The sequence below is a fragment of the Anopheles marshallii genome, chromosome 2 (genome assembly GCF_943734725.1).
Source record: "Anopheles marshallii chromosome 2, idAnoMarsDA_429_01, whole genome shotgun sequence".
Taxonomy (NCBI): Eukaryota; Metazoa; Arthropoda; class Insecta; order Diptera; family Culicidae; genus Anopheles; species Anopheles marshallii.
Genome location: NC_071326.1, coordinates 51,760,432 through 51,782,583, shown reverse-complemented (window position 1 = coordinate 51,782,583; position 22,152 = coordinate 51,760,432). Strand labels below are relative to the sequence as shown.

Here is a 22,152-nt window from a genome sequence, read left to right as displayed (position 1 = left end):
TGCGAACAAATACGATCTCATTCAGGTGCCAATGGGTTAAAGTTTGCGTATTTGAGTATTATTCGTTAATCATCAGACTCTTCTGAAATTTCGTGAGTGAGCTGTGAGAAAATTGAGTTTAGGCGACATCTGTGCTTGATTCATCTTGGCGCAGTATACCGTATTGTTGTGTTTGTACGTACCGCGGGCATTATCCATCAGTCACGTAATTTTCTCGTGGTATTGCAAAACATTACTTTTTTCTATTCTAGTTCAATATCTTGCCTTTCTAGATGCTGTTGATGAATGCATGCTTGATACAATGTCGAAAATAATGTGGGAGCTATAATTGTGGCATGTTGTTTATCACCCTGTTCCCGAAGTACTAATTCTGAAAGCGACCGGCGTCGATTCTTCGAGGGTAATGATACGAACTACCAGCATATGGAGAGGGGCAGTTGGCAGCAGTATCACCATGTTTCATGGTTGGCCGTGGAGCAGAAATGTCTCTACATCACGACCTATGCCCGCAAAACGAACTATAAGTTTCCCGCTAAGCATAAAGTCAATCCCGAAAGTGATGGAAAGGAAGGTGGTTTGCCCGGCTAATATCAGTCGAAAACCAAATCCACATCCGTATAGAGCGCAAACGATACCAAATACCTTCAGCATGCTCAATGCACGGAGCATCGCAAGTGATAATAACCATAAGACTCGGTCTAGGCGGTTGGAGCAAAAAGAGGCGCTGACATGGCAACAAAAAATATCCCCATACGCAAAACTGATGCGTATCGACAGACCCATCGGTTCGTGGTTACTTTTTTGGCCCTGCGGATGGAGTATAGCGCTCAGTGCCCCAGCGGGATGTTGGCCGGATCCGATGATGCTTGGTTTGTTTGGAGTAGGAGCGTTCATTATGCGTGGCGCCGGATGCACGATTAACGATCTGTGGGATCGTGATATAGATGCAAAAGTGGAACGTACCCGAAATCGACCACTTGTAGCAGGAGAAATAGCCCCATTTGACGCGTTAGTGTTCCTGTCGGGTCAACTGGGTGTAGGACTGTTTGTGTTGCTCCAGTTGAACTGGTACTCCATTCTGCTGGGGGCCAGCTCATTGGGACTAGTCATCGTTTATCCTTTGATGAAACGTATCACTTATTGGCCGCAATTGATGCTCGGGGCTACCTTCAACTGGGGTGCTTTGCTTGGCTGGAGCGCTACGCAAGGATCAGTCGAGTGGTCCGCCTGCTTGCCACTATACATCGCTGGAGTTTGCTGGACGATCGTGTATGACACTATATACGCACATCAGGACAAAGTGGATGATTTGATAATAGGAATCAAGTCAACAGCTCTACGGTTTGGAGATGATACGAAACTGTGGCTTAGCGGTTTTACGGCAGTTATGCTGGCCAATCTACTAACTGCTGGACTGGTGTGTGATCAAACGTGGCCATATTATACCTCGGTTGGGCTCATTGGAGCCCACTTAGCTCAACAGGTAGTTCAAACTGTGCTAATACAGGAAGAGCATGTTTACAATTTCATCATTTTTGTTTATTAATGTGTGATTTTAATTTCCAGATTCACTCTCTAAACATTGACAACCCAAAGGATTGTGCCACTAAGTTCATTTCAAATCATCAGGTAGGATTTCTGCTATTCCTTGGAATCGTACTGGGCACGCTGTACAAAAAGAATAGTGATGATCGAACAAAAAGTTCTACAACTACAACTGGTAGCAGCAGCAGTACCGGGGGCCAGTTAAGTGCAACGGTTACCAGTGCACGAAATATTGTAGTATGAAATGCTGCGGACTTTCCGGGTTTCCTATGTACCTCCAATGGAGAAGTCTTCACAATACGGCGTACGAGGTGCTTTCGAAGTTGGTTTTTAACCGTGCACTGCGAGATAGAGTGGCTGAAATATTGGGTTATTTTAAGCTTTGCTTAAATTGAGTATAATGTAAAGCATAAGTATCAATTGTTGTAGGTAATACAAAGATAACTCTATAAAAATTATCCCATTGATTGGTCATTTTGAACTTATTACGAATGCTTATGGTTTAAATGATATATCTGGACTTGTCTACGTGCTACAGCAAGAAAGTTCATCAGATCCGTTGCTAATGCCCATCGATGGTTTCCAAATGATGACAAATATGATCCCAAAAAGTCCTTTGCAATAATGTATAAATTTTTGCTTTTCATTTTGCTGGAGGAAAAAATTTGCATGTCAACAAATTATTTTAATATTCTCGTCGATACATAATTTTAAAATAGAAAACATTTGAACTTTTTATGTACTGACCTCATCATCCAACCGGGTTACTGTTGTATGTTTTTGTGAAAAGTCAAGAATGATAAAGAAAGTATCTTGTTTTTATTATTCGTCGTGCTGAACGTACACATATTAAAGTTTTTTGGAAATGATCAAAAACTAACAACATTTGTGCGCCATATTTGCCAAAGGAAAAATCGTAAAAATAACTTCAAGAAAATGTGGAAGCAGAAATCGGAATCATGTAGTAAAGCAAACATCATGTATGCCCCTAGGGGTGTAGGCAGGTTGTAGAGTAGTGTGTGTTACACGCAGTCGGTATTTAGTGTTGTGACAAGATACCAGCGTATCTCGTTATCGTAGTTTTTCTGTGTGTCATGCTTGATTATCATTTGTTCCTAGCGTAAACAGAGCAATAGATTGTTATTTATTGAAATGGCATTCACCTTCGGAGTATACGGTCGCATATGATAAGTGAACAAACACGAAACGGGGGTTCTTATTGCAGCAAACGATGATATGCTCCAGTGCGGCATTAAGTTATCCCTTTGTTATGAATAGTGAATCTTTCTACCGCAGTTTTTGTCCTAAAGGATTATGGCAATAAATGGAAAAATACAAACCCACTCGCGTTCGCACAGCATCCTTTTTGTTCGTTGGAGTTGTTGTTCTATGCAATAACAATAATTTTACTTGTCAATCGAGATGTCCGCCCACTGCTTCATCGTGGCTTTCGTGCCATACGCATACTTTCAAGAACAGCCAGTGCGCGCGCGTTCACTTCGCAAGGGCCTGCTCATATTCCTTTTGTTTGTGGAATGTAGCTCCTCGGGTCTGATAGCTGCGACAAAACAGTGGTTACTTCCTAGTTGCCCGTTTTCCGGTACGTGTTATTTGTGTATTCTTCCGCTCACGCACATTTTTCTTCACGAACGAAGTTAGCAATCGATGTAGTGTAGTGTGGTACAAAAAGTGACAAAATCGTTTTTAGTGCTTTCGCTGCTGCGTTCGCTTAGGCGAGAGAATAATGCATAAAGCACGGTAGTGACGCGGCGTGTATGAAAAGCCGCACCTGCAAAAAAGCAACTCCCAGTAGCATGATGTTCGGTAGTGAAAATTTGGCAAATTAGTGTGTTTGTGTGTTCAATGTGTGCGTGTGATGTTGGATTCACGTGCGTGCATTACTGTGCCTTACCAGCATTTTCCTTCTTCGCCCATCGTGGTATATTGTTTGTGTGGTTGCTTTTTATAGCGAGTTGTAATAATGCCGCTCCCAGCGAATTGTATCTGCTGCATTTAAGTAATCTGTGAAGCTGAGGGACTCTTTGCATGCAGGCAACCCGCTACGAAATAGCCCGTATCAGGTGCTGAAAGTGAAGCCTGTTTATTTTAGACGGCGAGAAATTTCCAAGGAGGTGTCGTGTCCAGTGAGTGTGGGAGCGTGCGTGGGAGTGCGCGGTGTAATGTTTTCACAAAATTCGCCAGAGAGAGAGGCGTATGATGTGCATGCTAAATTGTGTACTCGAAACCCCGGCACCGTGATTGATTGGCTACGTAAATCATTCAAAATGCATAAAAAATGAATATTCTAAAAATCTAGTGTGCTAAAAAGAGTGTACTTTCAGCGAACTCGTCAGCTAGCGCTTTTGTCATTCAAATTCCAAATTACAATACGTGTGTTTTCTTATATCTCTTATTTAATGTTATCATCTGCTTTACGTATTACTCAGCGATCCAATAAAATGAATATGAACTGAATCTCAGTGGAATCTCCATATCTTCTTCTCCGGTTGATACTCATCGGTAGTAGAGGTTGTGTGCCAAAGTTTTAGTGATCTTTTAAGCAGCTTAAGAATCTAACAACAAAGGAATAATTTTCACTGAAGGCGAAAAATAAAAAAATAGTCAACATGATCTGGTCGCCGACAAGCAACAAATACGGAGTTGGTAAGTAAACTAGAAAGTAACAAGTTCTAAGTTGGTTAGAATGGTTCCATTTTAGCAAGTGTTCGTAAGCGAAATACGCTGCCATAGCATTACTTGTATGGGAGATCAGTATAATGATGAGTAAAACGTTGTCATTCCTATTTTGCGTCGACAATAACGTCGCCTCCGTTAGCGATGTATGATGCTTCATTCTTACGAGAACTGAGGGAAGAATAGAATTGAATAATATGTGTAGCGATGACGTCGTAATTCCTATCAGACGAAAGTGCAACCGTGGTGAATGTCGAGCATGGGTTGAAGGGCAAAGAAATGCCATTATCTTGATCACGGACTAAGTGTACGATTGTTTTGAAATGGACTGAAAAACGACATCACGTTTTACATCTGTGGAAGAGTTGGTTGACAGTATAGGGTAATTCGACGGCGACGACGGTTTTTTAGACGAAAGGATTGAGACCAAAAGGCACCGTTTTTTCCCACATGCAACACTTGAATAACTATCATAGGGAAAAAAAAAGACAAGGACAAACCAGCAGTAATGGCAGGTTTATAATATCTTTAAAAAAAAAACAATCTTAATCTTAAACAACATTATTAAGATTGTTTGATGCAAAAGTACGCACATTTTTACAGAGAAAAAAATAAAACAGCTTTATAATGCAATAGACAGTGCAAATACATTTGTATAATTTTACGATAACGAGATAGAAAAGATAAAGATAACTGAGCCATAGCGAGCTATCGTAGTTGCTTACTGACACAGAAACCGTACGATGATTAAATATGCAATCATTCGATCGGGCTGTTAGCACCTCTTATCCGATTAATTTGTATAAGGATTGCTACACGCTGTTGCTTGGTCGGAGTGTGAAGGAAATGGGTAATGCGGATGTGGGATTTCCGGTAAGTGCCTTTTTTGGGTGCAACATTAGTTGTTTATCGTTGCGTACCGCTACCGCTGACCACTCACAGAAAATATATGCATAGTTTTTGGAAGACAGCAGAAAAAAACATTCCATAGACAAGCTATTTTGTTAGTGTTTATGTAAAACGAAGTATGAAAAGTTGTAAGCAAAATACATTTCTGGAAATTTTATTGTTTAAAGCAGTTTATGCAGTTGTATGCAAACATTAAACAAAACATATAATCATCAAACACGAGTACGTAATCCCATAAGCCCCCAAATATAGACTTAGTTTAGACAACGAGTCCAATAAACTAGACTTTTATATCAAACAATTGATTTCTGTTCAGAAATATTATAAAACAAACATGACAAAAGGTTTGTTTTTTTTTTGTTTCCATGTATTATAAATACTGATATTTTGTAATTTTTCTACGGAAAGATTGAAAATGTTTTTGATTTTAATGTACTTTAGACATTTTTTTTTCATTCTATAACGGACGGCTTAGTCGTATTGTTACAACATACTATTATAACTCTCCCATTTTTAAACATTGAAACATTACTCATGCTACTAAATTTGCAACAATTAGTGCTGCTTAATGTAAACAAATTGTGTTATGTTGCTTTTTGATCATCATAAATCCGAGTTTGTTTATCATAAATTGTTTTTTTTCATCAGTTATCGGTTATTACACTTGCCAGGCCGGTATTCACTGAGTTTATGATATTTGATGCTTTTCTTGCGTATCAGGGTCAACGTGTTTTGTTCATAAGTATCATAGCACAACTACAATCATTCGGTGCCATTCACCTCTATCCGGTGACTATTATCCGTTATTTGTTTGCTGATGCTGTTCAGTAGAAGTTTGATGTTTTGATGTAAAATTTCTGTATTATTAAATAATAATTATAAAATATTGTTTTTTTACTGTACAATTTTGAACTGAATGGTAACAATTCGCAAAGAGAACTAAGGAATTCCAATTTAATAAATATTTGCCGATTGTAAATCATGTCGAAAAGGAAGTTGTAGATCAGAGGCGAAATACAAGGGGAATAGTTCTCCATGAAACAATAATCGCCCTAGTAGTGTTGTCTTCTTAGTAACTTAAGCAATTGTTGAGTTACGCAGTGTTCTCCCTGGGTTTTAAGTAAACGTACTTATAGAAATATAAATTTGAAGTAATGTAATGTATGATTTCAATTGCCATTAAACTCTTTTGCTTATTGTTATCTTCCTTAAATGTTACCATTTGTCTAGGTAAGTTAGAAATTACATATGCACATACGGGACATCACTTCTGGTTCTTTTAACCGGTTCATGCAATCATTGTACGCATCGATCCAACGTATTGATCAGGCAGCAAGTGGCGCATTCGGCGTCATGAAGCCGCTTGTTTTGCATCGCTCGCCATGAATGAAATGAAGAAGACAGGGAAGAGAAAAAAAAAGATCATTCAAGGTTACCTGGCATGCATACTTCCGTTCTGCATCCCCCATCCCCACCATCCATCGTAACTCGTACCATTAACGTTCACTGCCAACGAACTCATTTATTAATGTACGTTGCGTCAATGTTTTTTTTTCGTTCAAGCACGCATATAATCTAAAAATAAACAGACTCCGTCCTGGCTAGGTTTACGCTGAACGGAACAGAAATAGAAGTAGTAGAATGTCATCTAATAAACACTACTACTCCAACGTTGCCACAATTCCGTCATTCGCAACAAAAAAATCAGTTAGACAGTTAGATAAACTCGCAACAGTAGTCAAAAAGCATAGATTTATGACGGATTGTATGCTGCGATGCATTGTGATCGTAATGATTAGGTAGGTTATTTAACATGTGTTTAATTTAAAAGGATCATAACACGAACAACGTATTGATTTTTGTGGAGCAGTTAGTTTCTGGTGGTGGCAAATGTACATATGCAGTTTTTATAATGTATCAGCGCATTCACATCAGTCGTTGTCGTGATAAAATAAGGCAAATGTCGATAGCAGCTACCCGTTGAAGAACGGAACAGTTCACTTACAACATGGCTGTAATTTATCATTCGCCGGATTCGTTATTATTCTACTGTTTTATCATTTCCTTACATTGCCTGCTTGTTGCCTTTCCTTGTTCTTATTCATTTCATCCCTATGTCGATGTTTTGTCACCGTACATGTGTTCTTTTTGTAGCGACTCATGGTGCATTCAGACGCTCAGTAGACGATGTCTGGTTCGAAAAAAAAATCAAATATGAAAAAAAGAAACTATATTTTATCCGCTTCTGAAATCCGTTTATGCTGGTGCATGGTTTGTTGTGTCTGCTCACATCAGTCATGCTCGCTTGTGAAGCGATGCATCGTGCAGCATGTGAATTATGGATCTCTTATTTCCGGTTTGAAGGTTGTTTCGCTTCGAAGCAAAATGCAGATGTGTCGTGGATGAATTTTAAATATTAGTTTAGTTGTTAAAGCACACATTTGATGCACATTTTTAACTTTGGTTCTGAGTATGGATTAGCCTAGGGCTTAATAGACTTAGTCGCCGGAAACCTTTTGTGAATTGATGTAGAAATATTATGTTTCGACCTGTGCACTAAGAGCACTGTTCATTGTTTCCATGTTCAATTTCCTTTATTTCACAATTGTTATATTGTTTAGTCTTTGGCTTATGCGACAGGACCGATACTAAATCGCATCCGGATTGCTCTCCCGGTGCAGTTAGCATGGACTGATTACACGACTACGTTGTAATTTTTTTTTGTAAGCTTAATCTTAAGGAAGGAATAATCATAATCAACCGTTCATACCGCAGAATACAACAAGGATCTTGCTATTTAGCGGTTCGATGGAATATAAGAAACCATTGTTGGCCGACACAAATTTCCGAAAAATTCTGTTGAAGCTTTTTTTGTGGTGTCATATATGTAGCAATCTTTTAACGAAAAGGTTCTTAATTTGTTTCCCAGTTGAAATTTGATTGGTATTTTTCTCTTGAGGAACAAAAGAATGAATTGCATGGAAAATTGTAAGTCTATGTTTTTTTGTAGAAAATAACTTACTACTATTTTTCCTACAAAGTCCGAAACATATTCCCATTACTTCGGGTGACATTACATTAGCTTACCATTTAGGCTTTTGAATGAGGTCTGTTTGAATGCGGTCATTATTCAGTGAATTTGAGCAATTAAACCAATTTACTGACCGATACAGCAGGGAGAGAGATGCCGCTTGTCTCCTGCTGTTGTCTGTTGCATATTTATACAAAAAGAAATAGTTGAATGAAGTCATGGATAAGAACCTGAATTGTTAAATCATGCTGGCACCTTCAGATGATTTCGTTTTGTATTACATAAAAAGAAGCATAAACGCACATTTTTTAACATTATGGTTGGATGTATTGTGATGTACAGTTGTTACAGACGCATACAATTATACAAGCCTAACAGTGATAGTTATATCTATTGCGACATGTGTGCTCTTTTATGCCATTTTGTGGTATATTTTTAAACGAAATGCCATTTTTATGGATGCAACGCCACAGCAATGATTGCATTGCAACCTTGCGAATGGGTGAACCATATTTGTTTTAGAAATGGGATTATAAACAAACTGGCGTCAGCATGGATTAGATGATGGATTGTTTATCTCGCTGCTGTACCTCGAAGTGAAATATTTCGTTTTGCGAGGAAATGACCAAGCGAAGCAAATTTACTATTCCTGTATATTGGCAGTGACGGTATTTATATTCAATGAAATCTATATATCATATGATGTTTTAAATAAATATCGGTACATAAAGTATAAACGAAATATCGAGCATAATGAACGAAAGGCTAAGAAATTAATTGTGTGTCTTATCTATTACTAGCAATACACAACTGGCACGGTGATGTGACGCATGGACTTGCTCTGGATGTCGGAGACTGCGTGGAAATACTGGAAGAAACTGCCTACTGGTTTCGGGGTACTTGTCCCCGGAAACCTCGCAAAGTGGGTCTCTTTCCAAAATCGTACATTCATCTGAAAGACCTCTCGAAGGTGGATCCCGTGGTCGCCGAATGTACGCTGGTGTTACGTGAGTGGTCCGAAATATGGAAGCGATTGTTTGTGGTGAGTAAAGCAAATATTATGAATTGTATGTAAATTGCAAAAGCTGATGACACTGCATGCGATACTGACAGTTTGAAAGTGCATAAATAATTTCGCTTCATATCCAAAACATAGGAAAGGGAAGAATACAAATTTACGTCACTGCGCAAGGTAATGCTGGCATTGCTCGAGAGCCGCCGAGAACTGTTGAGCTCTACGCTTACCCAGGACCAGACTTACGAACTGCAAATGAAAGTGATATCCAAGATTGATTGGGGCAATCGGTGAGTATATGTTTATTTGCAGTTATCATATTAGTTTTAGGCCGGTTTATAATAGGTCGCGTAGTAATAAGTGTTTTGTATTTATTTTTGTTATGTGCATAACATGTTGAAAAAACTGCAAGAAAGTATAATACGATAAAATTTTATTCATCGGTGGTTTAACACTAGAACTACCGGACCAGTCATTTTGACTGAAACGCTTCATTTTCATGACATTAAATTTTAGGGTAAAACAATTAAATTACAGCTGTTGCATGACTTTTACATATCTTTTCTGTAGTATGAACTCAACAACGTATTAAAAAATAATCCAGGACATCGAAATTGTTTATAAAGTGACCATCAATTAGCGTTTTACGCTTAAAACACGTGGTAGTTCTAATCTTAATTTTTGTTTGAGGGTAAGGAGTAAAAAAGGAGAAAAACACATTTTTTATCCATCACCTCGATCCAGACCCAGCGGTGAAAGTGACCTAGGAGGTCCAAAACATCTATAAACAATCAACAACAACAATAACCTCGATCCAGACGATCGCTTTCTTATTTGAATGATCTTTATGGCATACTGAATACGCCTGTTGGTATGCAATATTTGTAACAGACAACAGGAACCCACATACCCGCGACCTATGCTCGATAAGAAATGAAAACGTTATTTTCCAGTTCACCTTTCCCAGCATCCTACTAAATCATATCGTTAGCGTGACTTTCGTGGTTTATTTATTTAGATTTAATTTGTCTGCTGCAAGGGTTTCTCAAATTTGTCTCATGTGCTAAGGGAGATGGGGATGAAAAAACTGTAGGAAGTTACAGGGTTTTACACTTCTGGGGCATATTATGCCCAAATCACTCCCTGCATATAAACAACTGATTCAAACTCAACCCTTTCTTTCACAAGGGGGGTTATAAACATGCCGCCGAAAAGCTGCCAAGAGTCAGGTTGATGAAATTAAATGCTCCCGTTCAAAAATCCGGTGCTTGCAATCAAAAATGTGCGCCGGCGACAAGAAATCGAGCGCGGCGCGTCAAAAAATGTGTGCTGCCAGTCAAAACTAAAGTGTAAAACCCTGTAACAGATCACAAAGAACATCAATGAGGATGAATGGACGTGGACACGCGTAGACGCGAACGAAAGTGGGACACAGGAACACTATAGTCGTATAGGTGATACGAGCTATTGAAGTCTAATAGCGTTCTAGTCAAGATCTGAGGTGGTGGGAATGTAGAAGATCCAAGAAAGATCTAATCCTAGAAATCGACAGCGTACGGGATAGGATGGGGGAGCTAGTTTATAATCTGCAAGGAAACGACGAACGGGTGAATTTTCACTGCACACTCTCCAGTCTGGTCATTGTTGTCGAACCTGGGGGAGACCAGGCAACGACGGCGTAGTCCAAGGTGGAATGAACCCAGCAACAGAATAAAGCTTTCAGGCAAAAAGGGTGTCTGAGTTTGGAGGAAGGTCTAATAATTAGATCTAGGAATTTGTTGGACTTGGCTATAACGTGGTCCACATGTACATTGAAAGGGAGTGTTTCATCCAATCACACTCCCAAGTCTTTTACAGTAGTTACTCGACTTATGACAGTGTCATGAAGGGTGTAACTGAACGGAACCACCTTAGATTTTCCAAACGAAATGACACAACTTGATAAAAAGCCAATCTATTAACGAACTCACAGGCAGAAATATTTTGAGGTCGTCCGCGTAGAGCAGATGACCATTCCAAGGGAAGGAATACACACAGTCGTTGATAAATAACAAGAATATGAGTGGATTGAGGACACTCCCTTAAGGGACCCCTGAAGAGTCTACAAAGGAGTCGGAAAAACAAGACAAAACTTTAACTCTATACGATCTGCTATAGAGATATGATTCCAACTAAGCCAATAATCGACCCCAGATACCAAGCTTTTTAAATTTGGAAGCCCAGAATAACCAATAACCAGAAGGCGAAGCGGAAGTCTTTGGGAGGCCTGATCTGAATCCTTGTAAACTACACCGATTTGGCAGTCAGAAACCATATTAGCCAAGGCAGAGGATACCCGGAATGTACTATAGATTTCTTGGCCTCAAATGGGGAACAAAGCAGTGAGATACCACGGTAACAGAAACATACATTTTACATTTGTAATAACTACTAATAACCTTGAACAAATCTCTTTACAATCGATTTCCTTGGTCGGTGGTAGTTATAACAGAGCATAGCAGGGTAATATACAAGAAGCACTATATTGATATTGATCACACGAGTTAGTTTACATACAATGTATCGTTCTTTTGAACTGTTGTACGTTCAGTGGCTTGTGACAGAAAATAACCATAAATAACTTTTTTTTTAAAGATTTTAACTTTAACAAATGTTACGCTCAAATTACATCATTTTGAAAAAGAAACAGCGATTCTGGTGATGATAAAAATGATATTTATATTTGTTATTATTTGGGCAACCTATTTATGAATCTCTTAAGGAATATGAACATTATTTTATTTAACTTTCTTTGGCAAAGTTCTTATGTAACTTCATATGAACTTCGTACTGGGATAACATTTGGAGAGAAATATGGTAAATAAGCGACGGCTAAGACCGAAAACTAAGTTCTATCATAGAGCCAACTAATATGCAAATAGTTATAATTCGACCTAATCATTTAAAAAAAAAACATTATTCAGCTCAAATCTTCTTCTTCTTGGCGTAACGACCTACTAGGTCATGTCTGCCATTTTTTTTGGCTTACAAGACTTATTTTACCATTTAGCCAGATAGTCAGATCTTGTTATGGGGGATTGATCCAGATGGGATTTTGGATCGGTCCTGTCGTGTGACGATCAGAGCCCACGGGCCGACCGGATTATTACGATTTATTTCTCTTGCTAAAGTAGTGAAACAATTAAATATAAAATATTTGTACAAGAAAACAATACAATAATTGAAAATGTATTCAAAACCTAGATAAGCTTTATTAGTTTTTTCTCTTAATTTTATCAATGTAATCACAATTAGAGTATGCAAAATTGTTTGCGCTCGTTCTTGATCTTTCCTACTTCACGTTCGTTTTTGACCCTGTGTATGGACATATCATTACATCTTCGGTGAAGTCGATGATTTGTTCAAGCGATGACCGTTGGGAAGCGTATAATGTATAATTTTCTTGCCAAAGTTTCTGCTCGTGTTTTATTGCTTCCGTTGTTCATTGCATTAGCGACCATATGCTAAACTTACATGTTTTGTTTTCGCTACAGAAATGAGTGTACTTTTGACTGACGTAACTATCTAAAGGATCCTAAAGATATTTTTAGTAATGCTGCCGTAACAGTGTCGAGATTTTTCTGACGAGGAGTTCGCTTTAATTTGATTTCTTTTCCTTGACTGAAGGTACACTAGCAGTACGGAATGTAACACATCGTTCCTAACCAAACATACTGAATGAGTCGTATTAATTCGAAACCGCCTTACAGGTTCGAGACAGATAATAATGTACTAATTAAGAGAAAAACGGATTTTTTAAAATGTCTCTGTTCTTGTCCTGATTGTGATAATGGCGTTGGTTATTTGAGTACGAAATACGAAGGTCTATGGAAGTGAACTACTTTCTCACTGCCTGCGTATTCAGTAGGCTACAGATGATCTTAGGATCTACAATTGTAGCAAATTTTAAACAATGCTTATGTTTATCGTAAGGCAGTTTGTTCACGTTTTGCAATGAGATAAAATGTGCCTAAAATCTATGTTTTGAGTGTACACCATGAAGGTTCGAATTCTTATGTTTAAAGAGATAGGTGTCGAATAACGAATATTCTTACATCTGTACGTAATATTAGTCTCTACTGTGAATGCTGTTTCATAATCGTTCAGGTGGTCTTTTATGCTTACAGTATGCGTATAGGATTTGTTTTTCTATGGCATTGAATGTATGATTAATGTGTTGAACAATTTCATGTTGAGTAACATTTATTCTGCCGCCGATATTATTGACCGAAACATGCCGAAAACGAGAGATTCATTTTGTATTGTTTTTAATATTGCGCTTTATTTCTTACAGTCGCAAAAATGCTATAATTTGGATGTTGCTCAAAATTTTATTTAAAAAGATTGATAAAATAAATGTTAACTTTGCGCGGAACTAAAGGATAATAATAAAAAATTAAACACATAGTACACCACATGACAGTCTTCTGTTACTTGTTCTACTACATTATCTATCGGAAGGAGAAATTTTCTACTGTCGGGAACTCTTCACATTCTAATGTAAACCATTAAAACGTGCGCATTTAATTTCGCCATTTATCCATTACTTTTCAATACAATCACTACGCTAACCTCAATAATGCATCTGGCAAACCTTGCCAAAACAACATCAGCAATGATACTTCCACAGCTTAGTTTAATCTTACGTTGTTTTTAGGATGATTACTTTAAATTTAAAATTGAGAAGTAGCTTGATTGATTTTGTTTCCTTAAGCTACACCCTCTTCGTTCACACCGTTGCAGAGGCGGAGTTCGGCAGAATCTTACTTGTCAAATGTACGTAGTTGTAGCGTAACTTTCTGGTCACGTTTACTCCCGCACTACTGGAGGCAGACATTATTTAAGCTTCGTAGTCCTGATGCAATACCTCCTTTTCCTTGTCTGTTTTATATTGTGTTGTTGAGTATCGATAATATTAAAGACAGCATCAATTTTCCGATTTCCCGATGATAGTACCGTTGATCGCGTGTGGTAAAGGTGGTCCAAAAATTGGAAATAAATGTGTGATAAATTAGCAGAATTAAACAATTTTGGGCTGGAACGTTCTCTGACGCACAGTTAGTGACACCAGATATGGTTCGTCTACTTTCTACTCATGCATTGTCATTCCATCGAATTGATCTAGGTGTATGTTGTTTTAAGGGAGGCTATGTTTGAGTGCGTTCCTGTGATAATTTAATACTCAACCATAGAGTAGTTCTACTTAAAAGCTAAACTAAGGTTGCATGATGGAAGTTGGAGAAAAGAGAGGTCCAAAACAAAGTTCTAGAGAGGTGTGTTTGTAATACGGTGCTAGTAATCTGCAGCGGAAGTCCACCATCGAAGCCGTGCTGGGCAGGATGGCGAATGAGGTTATGTTTCAGTTTCTTTACCGTATTTCTCGATCGCCGGATACATGGGAGCCATTTCGAGTGTCGATGGTGCCGACGGTGTGTCCCCCGAGATTGGCCGACCCTCGTCTAGCATGTTGATAAAAGAGTGCAGCATCTCACCGTACGAGGTAACGTTGAGATTTTGGCCAAGCAGATGAATCATGAGGAAATCACCGATTTGTACACGGCGAATAAGGTTGCAAACGTCACCGGGGTCAGCTTTGCGGAAGCGACGTCTCAGAACGGCTTCTCGCGACGTCGGCATCATGACGATAGCGGCAGAGTAGACAATCGCCAAACCGGAGGCAACCGCAAGAATAATGAACCAGAACCTACGTTCAAGAGGATGGTGTAGAAAACAAATAGTTATGATGGTGGATTAATATACACAATATGCACCACAGTGTGTAAGCCGCAGGACATAGCTTTGACAAACTTACCACAGAAAAATGTAGATCTTTTCATTCAAAATGTTGAGTGCCAGTACGCAAAGTGCATCATGCTTCTGAATGCTACCTGAGGAACCATATTTGTGGAACGTGCACTTAGTTACTCTTGGGAATATCTGTGGAATGAAACATATTATGATAGAAAAAATGGGAATATTTGCTTTATAAAAAAAACCATTAACTCACCTCGATCATAGGGTCAGAACGATTTTCTTGGTTCATATTAGAGAATCTTAGCACATCTGATCCGTAGGTTAAGAAAGCACCACCCAAAAATTTGTCGACAAAGAATATGTTGCCCACCTGTAATGAATTTATGTAATTATGCATCCGATACGCTATAGAAACTGCTTGGTTGCAACAGTGTTTTACATACCACATTGATAAAATTGAGGGCCTCGCAAAAGAAATATCCGAACGAATATGTGTTATGCGTGTTGGCACTGTCGTACAAATATTGCGCTAAACGATCATGACGCGATTTGCGTTCCGCAGGACTTGCTGTTGATACGCCACGCATACCTTCGGTGATCATACGCATGCGACCCTCTTCCCAATTTTTCCAAATCCAGTGTGGCACATAGAACAGCAAGCCCTGGAAGAACAGCATGAACGGCACCCACTGGTAGTAACTGTGATACGTCCGTTCCTGGTTGTCGTTGCCCAGACCAGAGTGGGCCACTTCCGTGCCCAACCGACGTCCATGCTGCCCGGGCAATGTGAACGTGTATGTGATCCAGCAGTAGGTGTTAATCACGTGCACGGGGACGGCTCCGTCGTTTATGCAGGATATTGGATCGCCAATCAGATTGTTAGCAGTGACGATAATACAGCAGGCAAATAAGATCGCACTAGTTATGCGATAGTGACACCGGAACACCATGTTATCAATGATGGCTTTATCCTGCAGGTATCGCACCTTCACGAACCCAGCCACGGCTGAGACGAGTCCAAACACAGCCATGATCGATCGTTAATGTCGTTTTAGGTCTGTTGTGAACAATGTTGCTTTAAAACAGCTGTAAATAGACGTAATTAATTAGACATAATTAGAACCTGCTGTGTGTACTGTAACGGTTGTAAAAAATCTGCATCTGCTGGTGTGTTGCGTTCGCGGCCACATCTGTCTGTCGGTTGCTGTTGGATTGCATGCATTACATATTAGTTCCTGCTGGGCGGTTTTTATATGGGCGGACAAAACGATCGTTTGATTATACTAGGATTTGTGTGTTTTCATGCGGCTTGCGCTAGATCTAACTGACAGCGCAAAATGCAGCGGCACCTTCAATGTCAAATTCATTGTTTCATCAGATCAATCCATCACCCAAGGTTGAATGCAGTTCTACTCTAATCCAATTCAACCCCCCCCAGAGCCCCATACAGAAAGCACGTGGAATCACGGTAATTGCGTTTGACTGCTGGACATACTATCGTGGACGCTTACCTCTGTGAAGTGTCATCGTGACACTTCACTTTGTTGTATAGGGCTGCCGAGCAGCACACCTGACTGTTGCCGTACGAACACGCTGGGGGAGCGACGAAGTATTCGTATTGCATATGGTGCAACGGGTTTTTGCAATGGGTTCAGCACATTTGCGGTTGTCGTTGTGGTTTTAAATTTAAAGTTACTATATCAAAAGTGCAAAAAACAATGGACCAACCCGCACTTGCAAGCATTGCATTTCCAGGGGACCTGTGTATTGGAGACATGTAGGCGAGAAACATGCCAGCAGCACAAACGCGAATGCATGCTAACCTAGAATCCAAGCTAACCAGATCAAGTACATCTTCCACCATGATCGATCTGGTTTTACTCAATGGTTTAATAAGTAAAAATGTAAATGAGTGAATCAAATGCAAAATATGGAATTTACAATAACGACTGGCGAAACGCATCCGTTACCGTTGTTGTTGAAGCAAGAGATGTATACGATTCCTTCATTTGGCCTTTCGTGAAACGATCGAATTAAAAATCCTCTATTTCCGTCCCTCTTTATGTTTTGAAATAAATATTTGGCATTCTTCTTAGCATTGTGACAGTATAAATATGGCAATATTATAGTGTTTAACTTGAAAAGCAGCACTCTTACCATGATGGTAAGAGTAGTGGCCAAATATTTGTTTCCCATTTGGCTTGCCGTACGTTCCGCTCAAATTTGAATAGCACATAAACATTGCGTAACGTAATACACACATGCGCAACGACACTCAAAAGTATTTCAACAACAGCAGCAAAAAAAAAATGTTCGAATTGTATGGTGGCGTGTTTGGAGCAGCTATCACCGTGAAGTCACGATCACTTTTCGGACCTTTTGAAGAGCTAAGCTGTTAATGAACTGCCACTATGAGGTGCTCTCGTTTTGCGAATCGAACACTTTTTCCCCGTTGTGGAGCCTGTTTGTGTTGATAATGAGGCTCTCACGATTATTTGGCACGTATTTAACTGTACCATCGCGCCCAGGAACGGATGTGCGTGGCAGAGAAGCAGCACAGGATGACCCTTGCGATGCTTCCCGCGTGATGTTGTAGATCACTCAGCGCAGCTTTACATGTCCGTCGACACATGACACTATTTACGGTGTAGCGCAAAACAGACGCGCCCAAATGTAATGTTGTAGACCCATTCAGCACGTGGTTGCTATTCAGCAAACAGGGTCTGTGTAATAAATTTTTCGCTATTGTTGTGAACCGCGCAATGAGAAACATGATCGCTGGTCGCGATGAATGAAGCGCTTATCGGGTTTTTTTCCCATTGGTGTCATCGTTAATTAGTCGGTAACGATAGCATGTGGAGTTAATTTTGCTGCGGTAAGAAAAACTGGCAACGCGTAACGAATGAAGTGTTTTGTTCCCTCCATCCAAGGGCAAGGGCAAACGGAGTGCAACATACTTCATTCGGTGTTACCAGCAAAGTTAAGAAATTTGGGATCTATAACGTAGCCTTTGCGCCGAAATCTGCATTGTGGATACAGGAAATGGAAATTTCCGTTTCGAGTTGGGTCGGGAAATGGTTGTCAGGTTTTGATGATAAGTTTACTGATAAGCATAATTCGTTTGAGTTTTCTGGAGAATGAAGCATTGTTTCCTATGCTCACAATGAAAACATTCGTTTCTGCTGAGCATATAGAATGTTAAGATGGTACTAGCGCTGATAAGAGGGGATTGTTTGGTTTCCGTGTGGGAATCTGTTACTGTTGGGAGTATTTTGTTTTAGAAGACCCCATCTTTACAGTAAGATGGACGCATAGCTATTAAGAAGATCTTTGCATTGGTTTTTTGTTCGCATTGGCGAGAAAACCAGCAAGCAGCCAGTGGCAAGGCTATCGTTCTAGCCGAACTGCCATAATAATGCGTCGAAGCGTTGACGGCAGTTCTTGACACGATTAGAATGTTTTGCAGTTCATAAACAAACTTACGGCGATGTATATGTTTAATATAAATAGGACCTTTCCGACGTCTGTTCCTTTTCCAATGTTTGATATTAGATGATTCAAATTTATTCTCATCCGTACACGAGCTCTCGATCGTAAAACATGACAATATGGCGTCCGTCGACCCCACACTGCAGTGCTTCTTCGTTGCCGTTACCGTCGAAGGCAGAACTTTACCTTCACTTGGTATGTCTTATGTTTTCTTTTCCCCGTTCACCTTCGTTCCTTACCTACCCTATTGATACTTTCGTTCTTTCTCTTTGTTCGTTCATTTATCGATCTTCCTTCCTACGCTACCAATGCTGCGGCATTTTTCGTTCGTTCGACATCATATCTGAACGGAATTGAGAAGCCGCAGTTTTTTTCTTACTTGAAACACACGGCGCTGCTGTAACGATAAATCATTTCTGCTGTTTGTGTTTGCGACTCCTTCCATCGCATTCCGTTCCTGGGTGCTGAGCTTGAAAGACACACTGGATAGCGGTGGGGTGGGGTAAGAAGAAGTGTGGGAGCGCAGGGAACGCAACACGGGAAGAGCGCACTGGTCTTTGTTGCCATGCCGATACGTCTATGGTGTTGCTTTTGAGCGAATGCATCCCGCGATCTTCTGCGCATAAAACCGGAATAGTAGCAGTACAATCAGCAGCAAAAGATCAAAGTTCCAACTCTTTCTTTGTGATGAATCAGTTTAGTTCTAGTGAAGGTACCGAACTTGACGCAACCGTTGCCCCAGCGGCAGCGTTTTGTCTGCTTTATGTATGCATAAAAGAAATGATCATGCAGACTAGCAAATCAATTTTCTCAACGCATTTTTATGCGTTTAGTCACTGACAGAGACCGTGTCGTAGGGCGTAATGCATAAAGAGTTGTTAAACGACAAACCCATTTAGTGGTTTGAAACGATGAAGTAACGTAGTGTACAGGGTCGACCACTGCAGAGAGTCACAGAGAGCCAACGACAACGAGAACGGCTGGAGATGATGGTCGAAGAGCAATGCTAACTGAATACTGCTCATGTGTGTGCACAAGTCACATGATCTCGGAGCAGTAGATAATCTTAGGATAATCTTTGATATAAAGATAATTTTTGAGGCTGAATGTAATTGTTGATGACAATTGTTTAAAAAAAATGAATAAACCAATTAGTTTCTTGGTTAGACTTTTGAAATAAACAACCATGAGCAAGGTGAGCAAAGATTAAATTGTTGTACATGTTAGTTTTAAAAGCAGGGAAACAAAATTTGTATAGTGATATTGAGGTAGAATAATATCTGTAAAAGAAAATCCCTACAGACCACTCAGTCTCCCCGAGTCCAACGCAAAAGTATGGCATTAGCTGTGGCATGTGTGAAAATGAAAATCAGCAGTATTTTTTACTTCAGTGACACCTTTTTGCGAGTCAACGACATAGTCAATTATGCGCCTGGCGTGTGCTGTTTAAAGCGGCGCTTGCATTTGCTTTGGATTTATGCTTGTGGAAAGCTCAAAGCAAGCGGGTTTGCTGGAGGAATCTTGTCCATGATAATTACTCCACTTCTCGCACGTTAATCAACCGTAAATAACCGGGTGGGTTGGTGTATGATAGTGCTAGTGAAATGATGTGTAATTAAAAAAAAGCGCTATTTGTGATGAAAAGTGCTTACATGTTGATGTGCTAGTTAGCTAGAAAGTGTCATTTGCGTATTGACAGGAGACAACAAGATAAATCGAACAGTGCTACCATTTGCAGTGTGGCTCTAGCCATAGACGACAAAAAAAAAGAATCATGTTTGGATGTAGGTTGCACTAGCAAGATAGGGGTGTAGAGTTTTATAGCAAATAAATAGCGACAAGACGAAGGCCCGTTTGCCTGTACGTGACAAACTTCATGTACCTCCAATGAGTGAAGTAAACTATTTTTATCGTACCGTGTTCATAAATACTGTAGGATTATCATTGTCCTGGTATTTATCACCAGCAGAAAAGATGCATGTTTCAGCTTGCTACTGCTGCAGTCGTGTACCCATACGTTATTGAGATGTGTTAGGAAGTAAGGGACAAACTATCAGGGTAGCAGCCAATGTTTGACCCACAGAAATTAACCTCAGCCTTCCACTTGGATGAAATAAATTGAACACACAATTATACTGCAGTGGCGTCTCGCTGCATGTTTATATAATTACCGTTTAGGAACATTTGCATGATTCAATATGCTTTAAAAAGTTTCCAGTATTTGGCAATTTTAGAAGTCCTGTAGAATTAACTTAACGCATTAACTAAAGCGCTTTTAGTATTGCATCATTGTCGGTGTTGTAGTCTCAGCGCTTAATAATCAGTAAAACGAGTCAACATCAACGCACGCGTGTCGCGTCCTGGTCATTACACTTTCCTGGCGATATAAAACCATTCCACCCTTCGAATTTGGTCGAAAAATCAACGAAACCTACAAAGCGGCAATTTATGGTGAGAGTGTAACCAACGCCATCGCATCGGTACTCGCTTTACTCTTCGTTTAGGTCCTTTGAATTTTGGACCAGCTCAGAATCGTCCTTGTACATTAGATGTCGCTGTGTGTATGTGTGTGTGTGTGTGTGGTTTGTAATGAAGGGTACATTTTTCGGAGGGTCGTGTCGTGACGCGTCTGGTTGTTTAGGTATAACTTTCCCCTAGCAGTTCATATTTACAGCGTATATGTGTATTGGTAAAATGTATGCTTCAATGGCAAGAAGCAGCTAGAAATGCGTTGTCTTTTGAAGGCCAGGTAAAATGTTAAACATTATCACAATACTCCGAATGTCTCGCACAGAAATCTTGCTGTCCATTATGTTGTTGTTGAATCGTCTTTGCCCTGGAAGCACCGCATTGTTGAGAGTGTAAATTTTGTCCGCAGTAACATCAAATTGTTGGTAATTGACCTGAAATAGTCTTGACGGCATATTTATTCCAATCGCTGTATTGCCGTTTCGTCAGTTCTACATTTTGTTTGCTCACTGGCGAAGAACCGGATGTGCTCGTTGGCACCGGTATCTTATTTACTTTTTGGTTACCAGCCGCATGCATGTTTAGTCTTCCAGGTTGTCGATGCAGTTACAGCTTTCAAATACAGCCGCACTCTTTCCAACACTGATATACCTTTGAAACATCATTCATAAATCATAATTCAGAGAAGGTGTATTTTTTGGGTGCACCTCAACTTAATCCCAGTTCTGGGTCTTTACTTAGTCACTTATCGCCTGTTTGATATATTGTCAATAATCGACGTCGCTCAAATTAACATCGGGAACATATTTGAAATGCACGGTCGGTAGAACGTAGAAAGAGCGTTTCGACGAAAATGAAGCTCATCGTTTTTGACCTCCAAAACGGCAGAATGCTGCGGCTGTTATTTTGCTTTCCAGTTCACTTGCTGTTCCGGTACCGTTAAAAATGATAAACGTTTCTTCGTTGAAAATAGCACATATACACAACACGTTGGTTACACTTTATACCATTGCTTTGGGTTTTTTTTCCTGCGACAAGAACCCAGTGTTGATGATGCACTAACTGGCTGTTATGTAGGTTTTTTAAAAATATGACTGTGTTTCACGGGTTTTTTTTGTAATCAACTGGAAGCACATGTGCGCGAATCTATGCCGTTTTTCTCCCCCAATGCGTGTTGAGTTTGCTTGTTCTATGCAGACTCGTACGA

The 22,152-nt window shown here is 39.7% G+C and overlaps 3 protein-coding genes across 3 annotated transcripts in view; 2 read left to right on the top strand and 1 right to left on the bottom strand.

Moving 5' to 3' along the window:
• Positions 1-403: 403 nt before the first annotated feature.
• LOC128708496 (4-hydroxybenzoate polyprenyltransferase, mitochondrial) lies at positions 404-1,788 on the top strand. Its single transcript, XM_053803475.1, has 2 exons — positions 404-1,483; positions 1,567-1,788. The coding sequence occupies exons 1-2, from the start codon at positions 404-406 to the stop codon at positions 1,786-1,788; spliced, it is 1,302 nt and encodes a 433-aa protein (XP_053659450.1).
• Positions 1,789-4,172: 2,384 nt separating this feature from the next.
• Positions 4,173-22,152, top strand: part of LOC128706841 (dedicator of cytokinesis protein 3) — a 48,419-nt gene continuing 30,439 nt past the window's right edge. The window contains exons 1-3 of the mRNA XM_053801783.1: positions 4,173-4,209; positions 8,980-9,221; positions 9,336-9,484. Of these exons, the coding sequence (XP_053657758.1) occupies positions 4,173-4,209; positions 8,980-9,221; positions 9,336-9,484 (428 nt within the window). The remainder of the gene's footprint in view (positions 4,210-8,979; positions 9,222-9,335; positions 9,485-22,152) is intronic.
• On the bottom strand, positions 14,586-16,018 carry LOC128706844 (innexin inx3). The gene is made up of 4 exons (XM_053801786.1): positions 15,431-16,018; positions 15,241-15,357; positions 15,046-15,170; positions 14,586-14,937 (listed from the first exon to the last, which is right to left on the bottom strand). The coding sequence occupies exons 1-4, from the start codon at positions 16,016-16,018 to the stop codon at positions 14,586-14,588; spliced, it is 1,182 nt and encodes a 393-aa protein (XP_053657761.1).

Coding starts and splice junctions, on each gene's coding strand:
- LOC128708496 (XM_053803475.1), top strand. CDS start 404: ATGATACGAACTACCAGCATATGGAGAGGGGCAGTTGGCAGCAGTATC. Junction 1,484..1,566: donor GAGCCCACTTAGCTCAACAG/GTAGTTCAAACT, acceptor TTTAATTTCCAG/ATTCACTCTCTAAACATTGA.
- LOC128706844 (XM_053801786.1), bottom strand. CDS start 16,018: ATGGCTGTGTTTGGACTCGTCTCAGCCGTGGCTGGGTTCGTGAAGGTG. Junction 15,358..15,430: donor CCCTCAATTTTATCAATGTG/GTATGTAAAACA, acceptor AATTCATTACAG/GTGGGCAACATATTCTTTGT. Junction 14,938..15,045: donor AAGATCTACATTTTTCTGTG/GTAAGTTTGTCA, acceptor TCTTGAACGTAG/GTTCTGGTTCATTATTCTTG.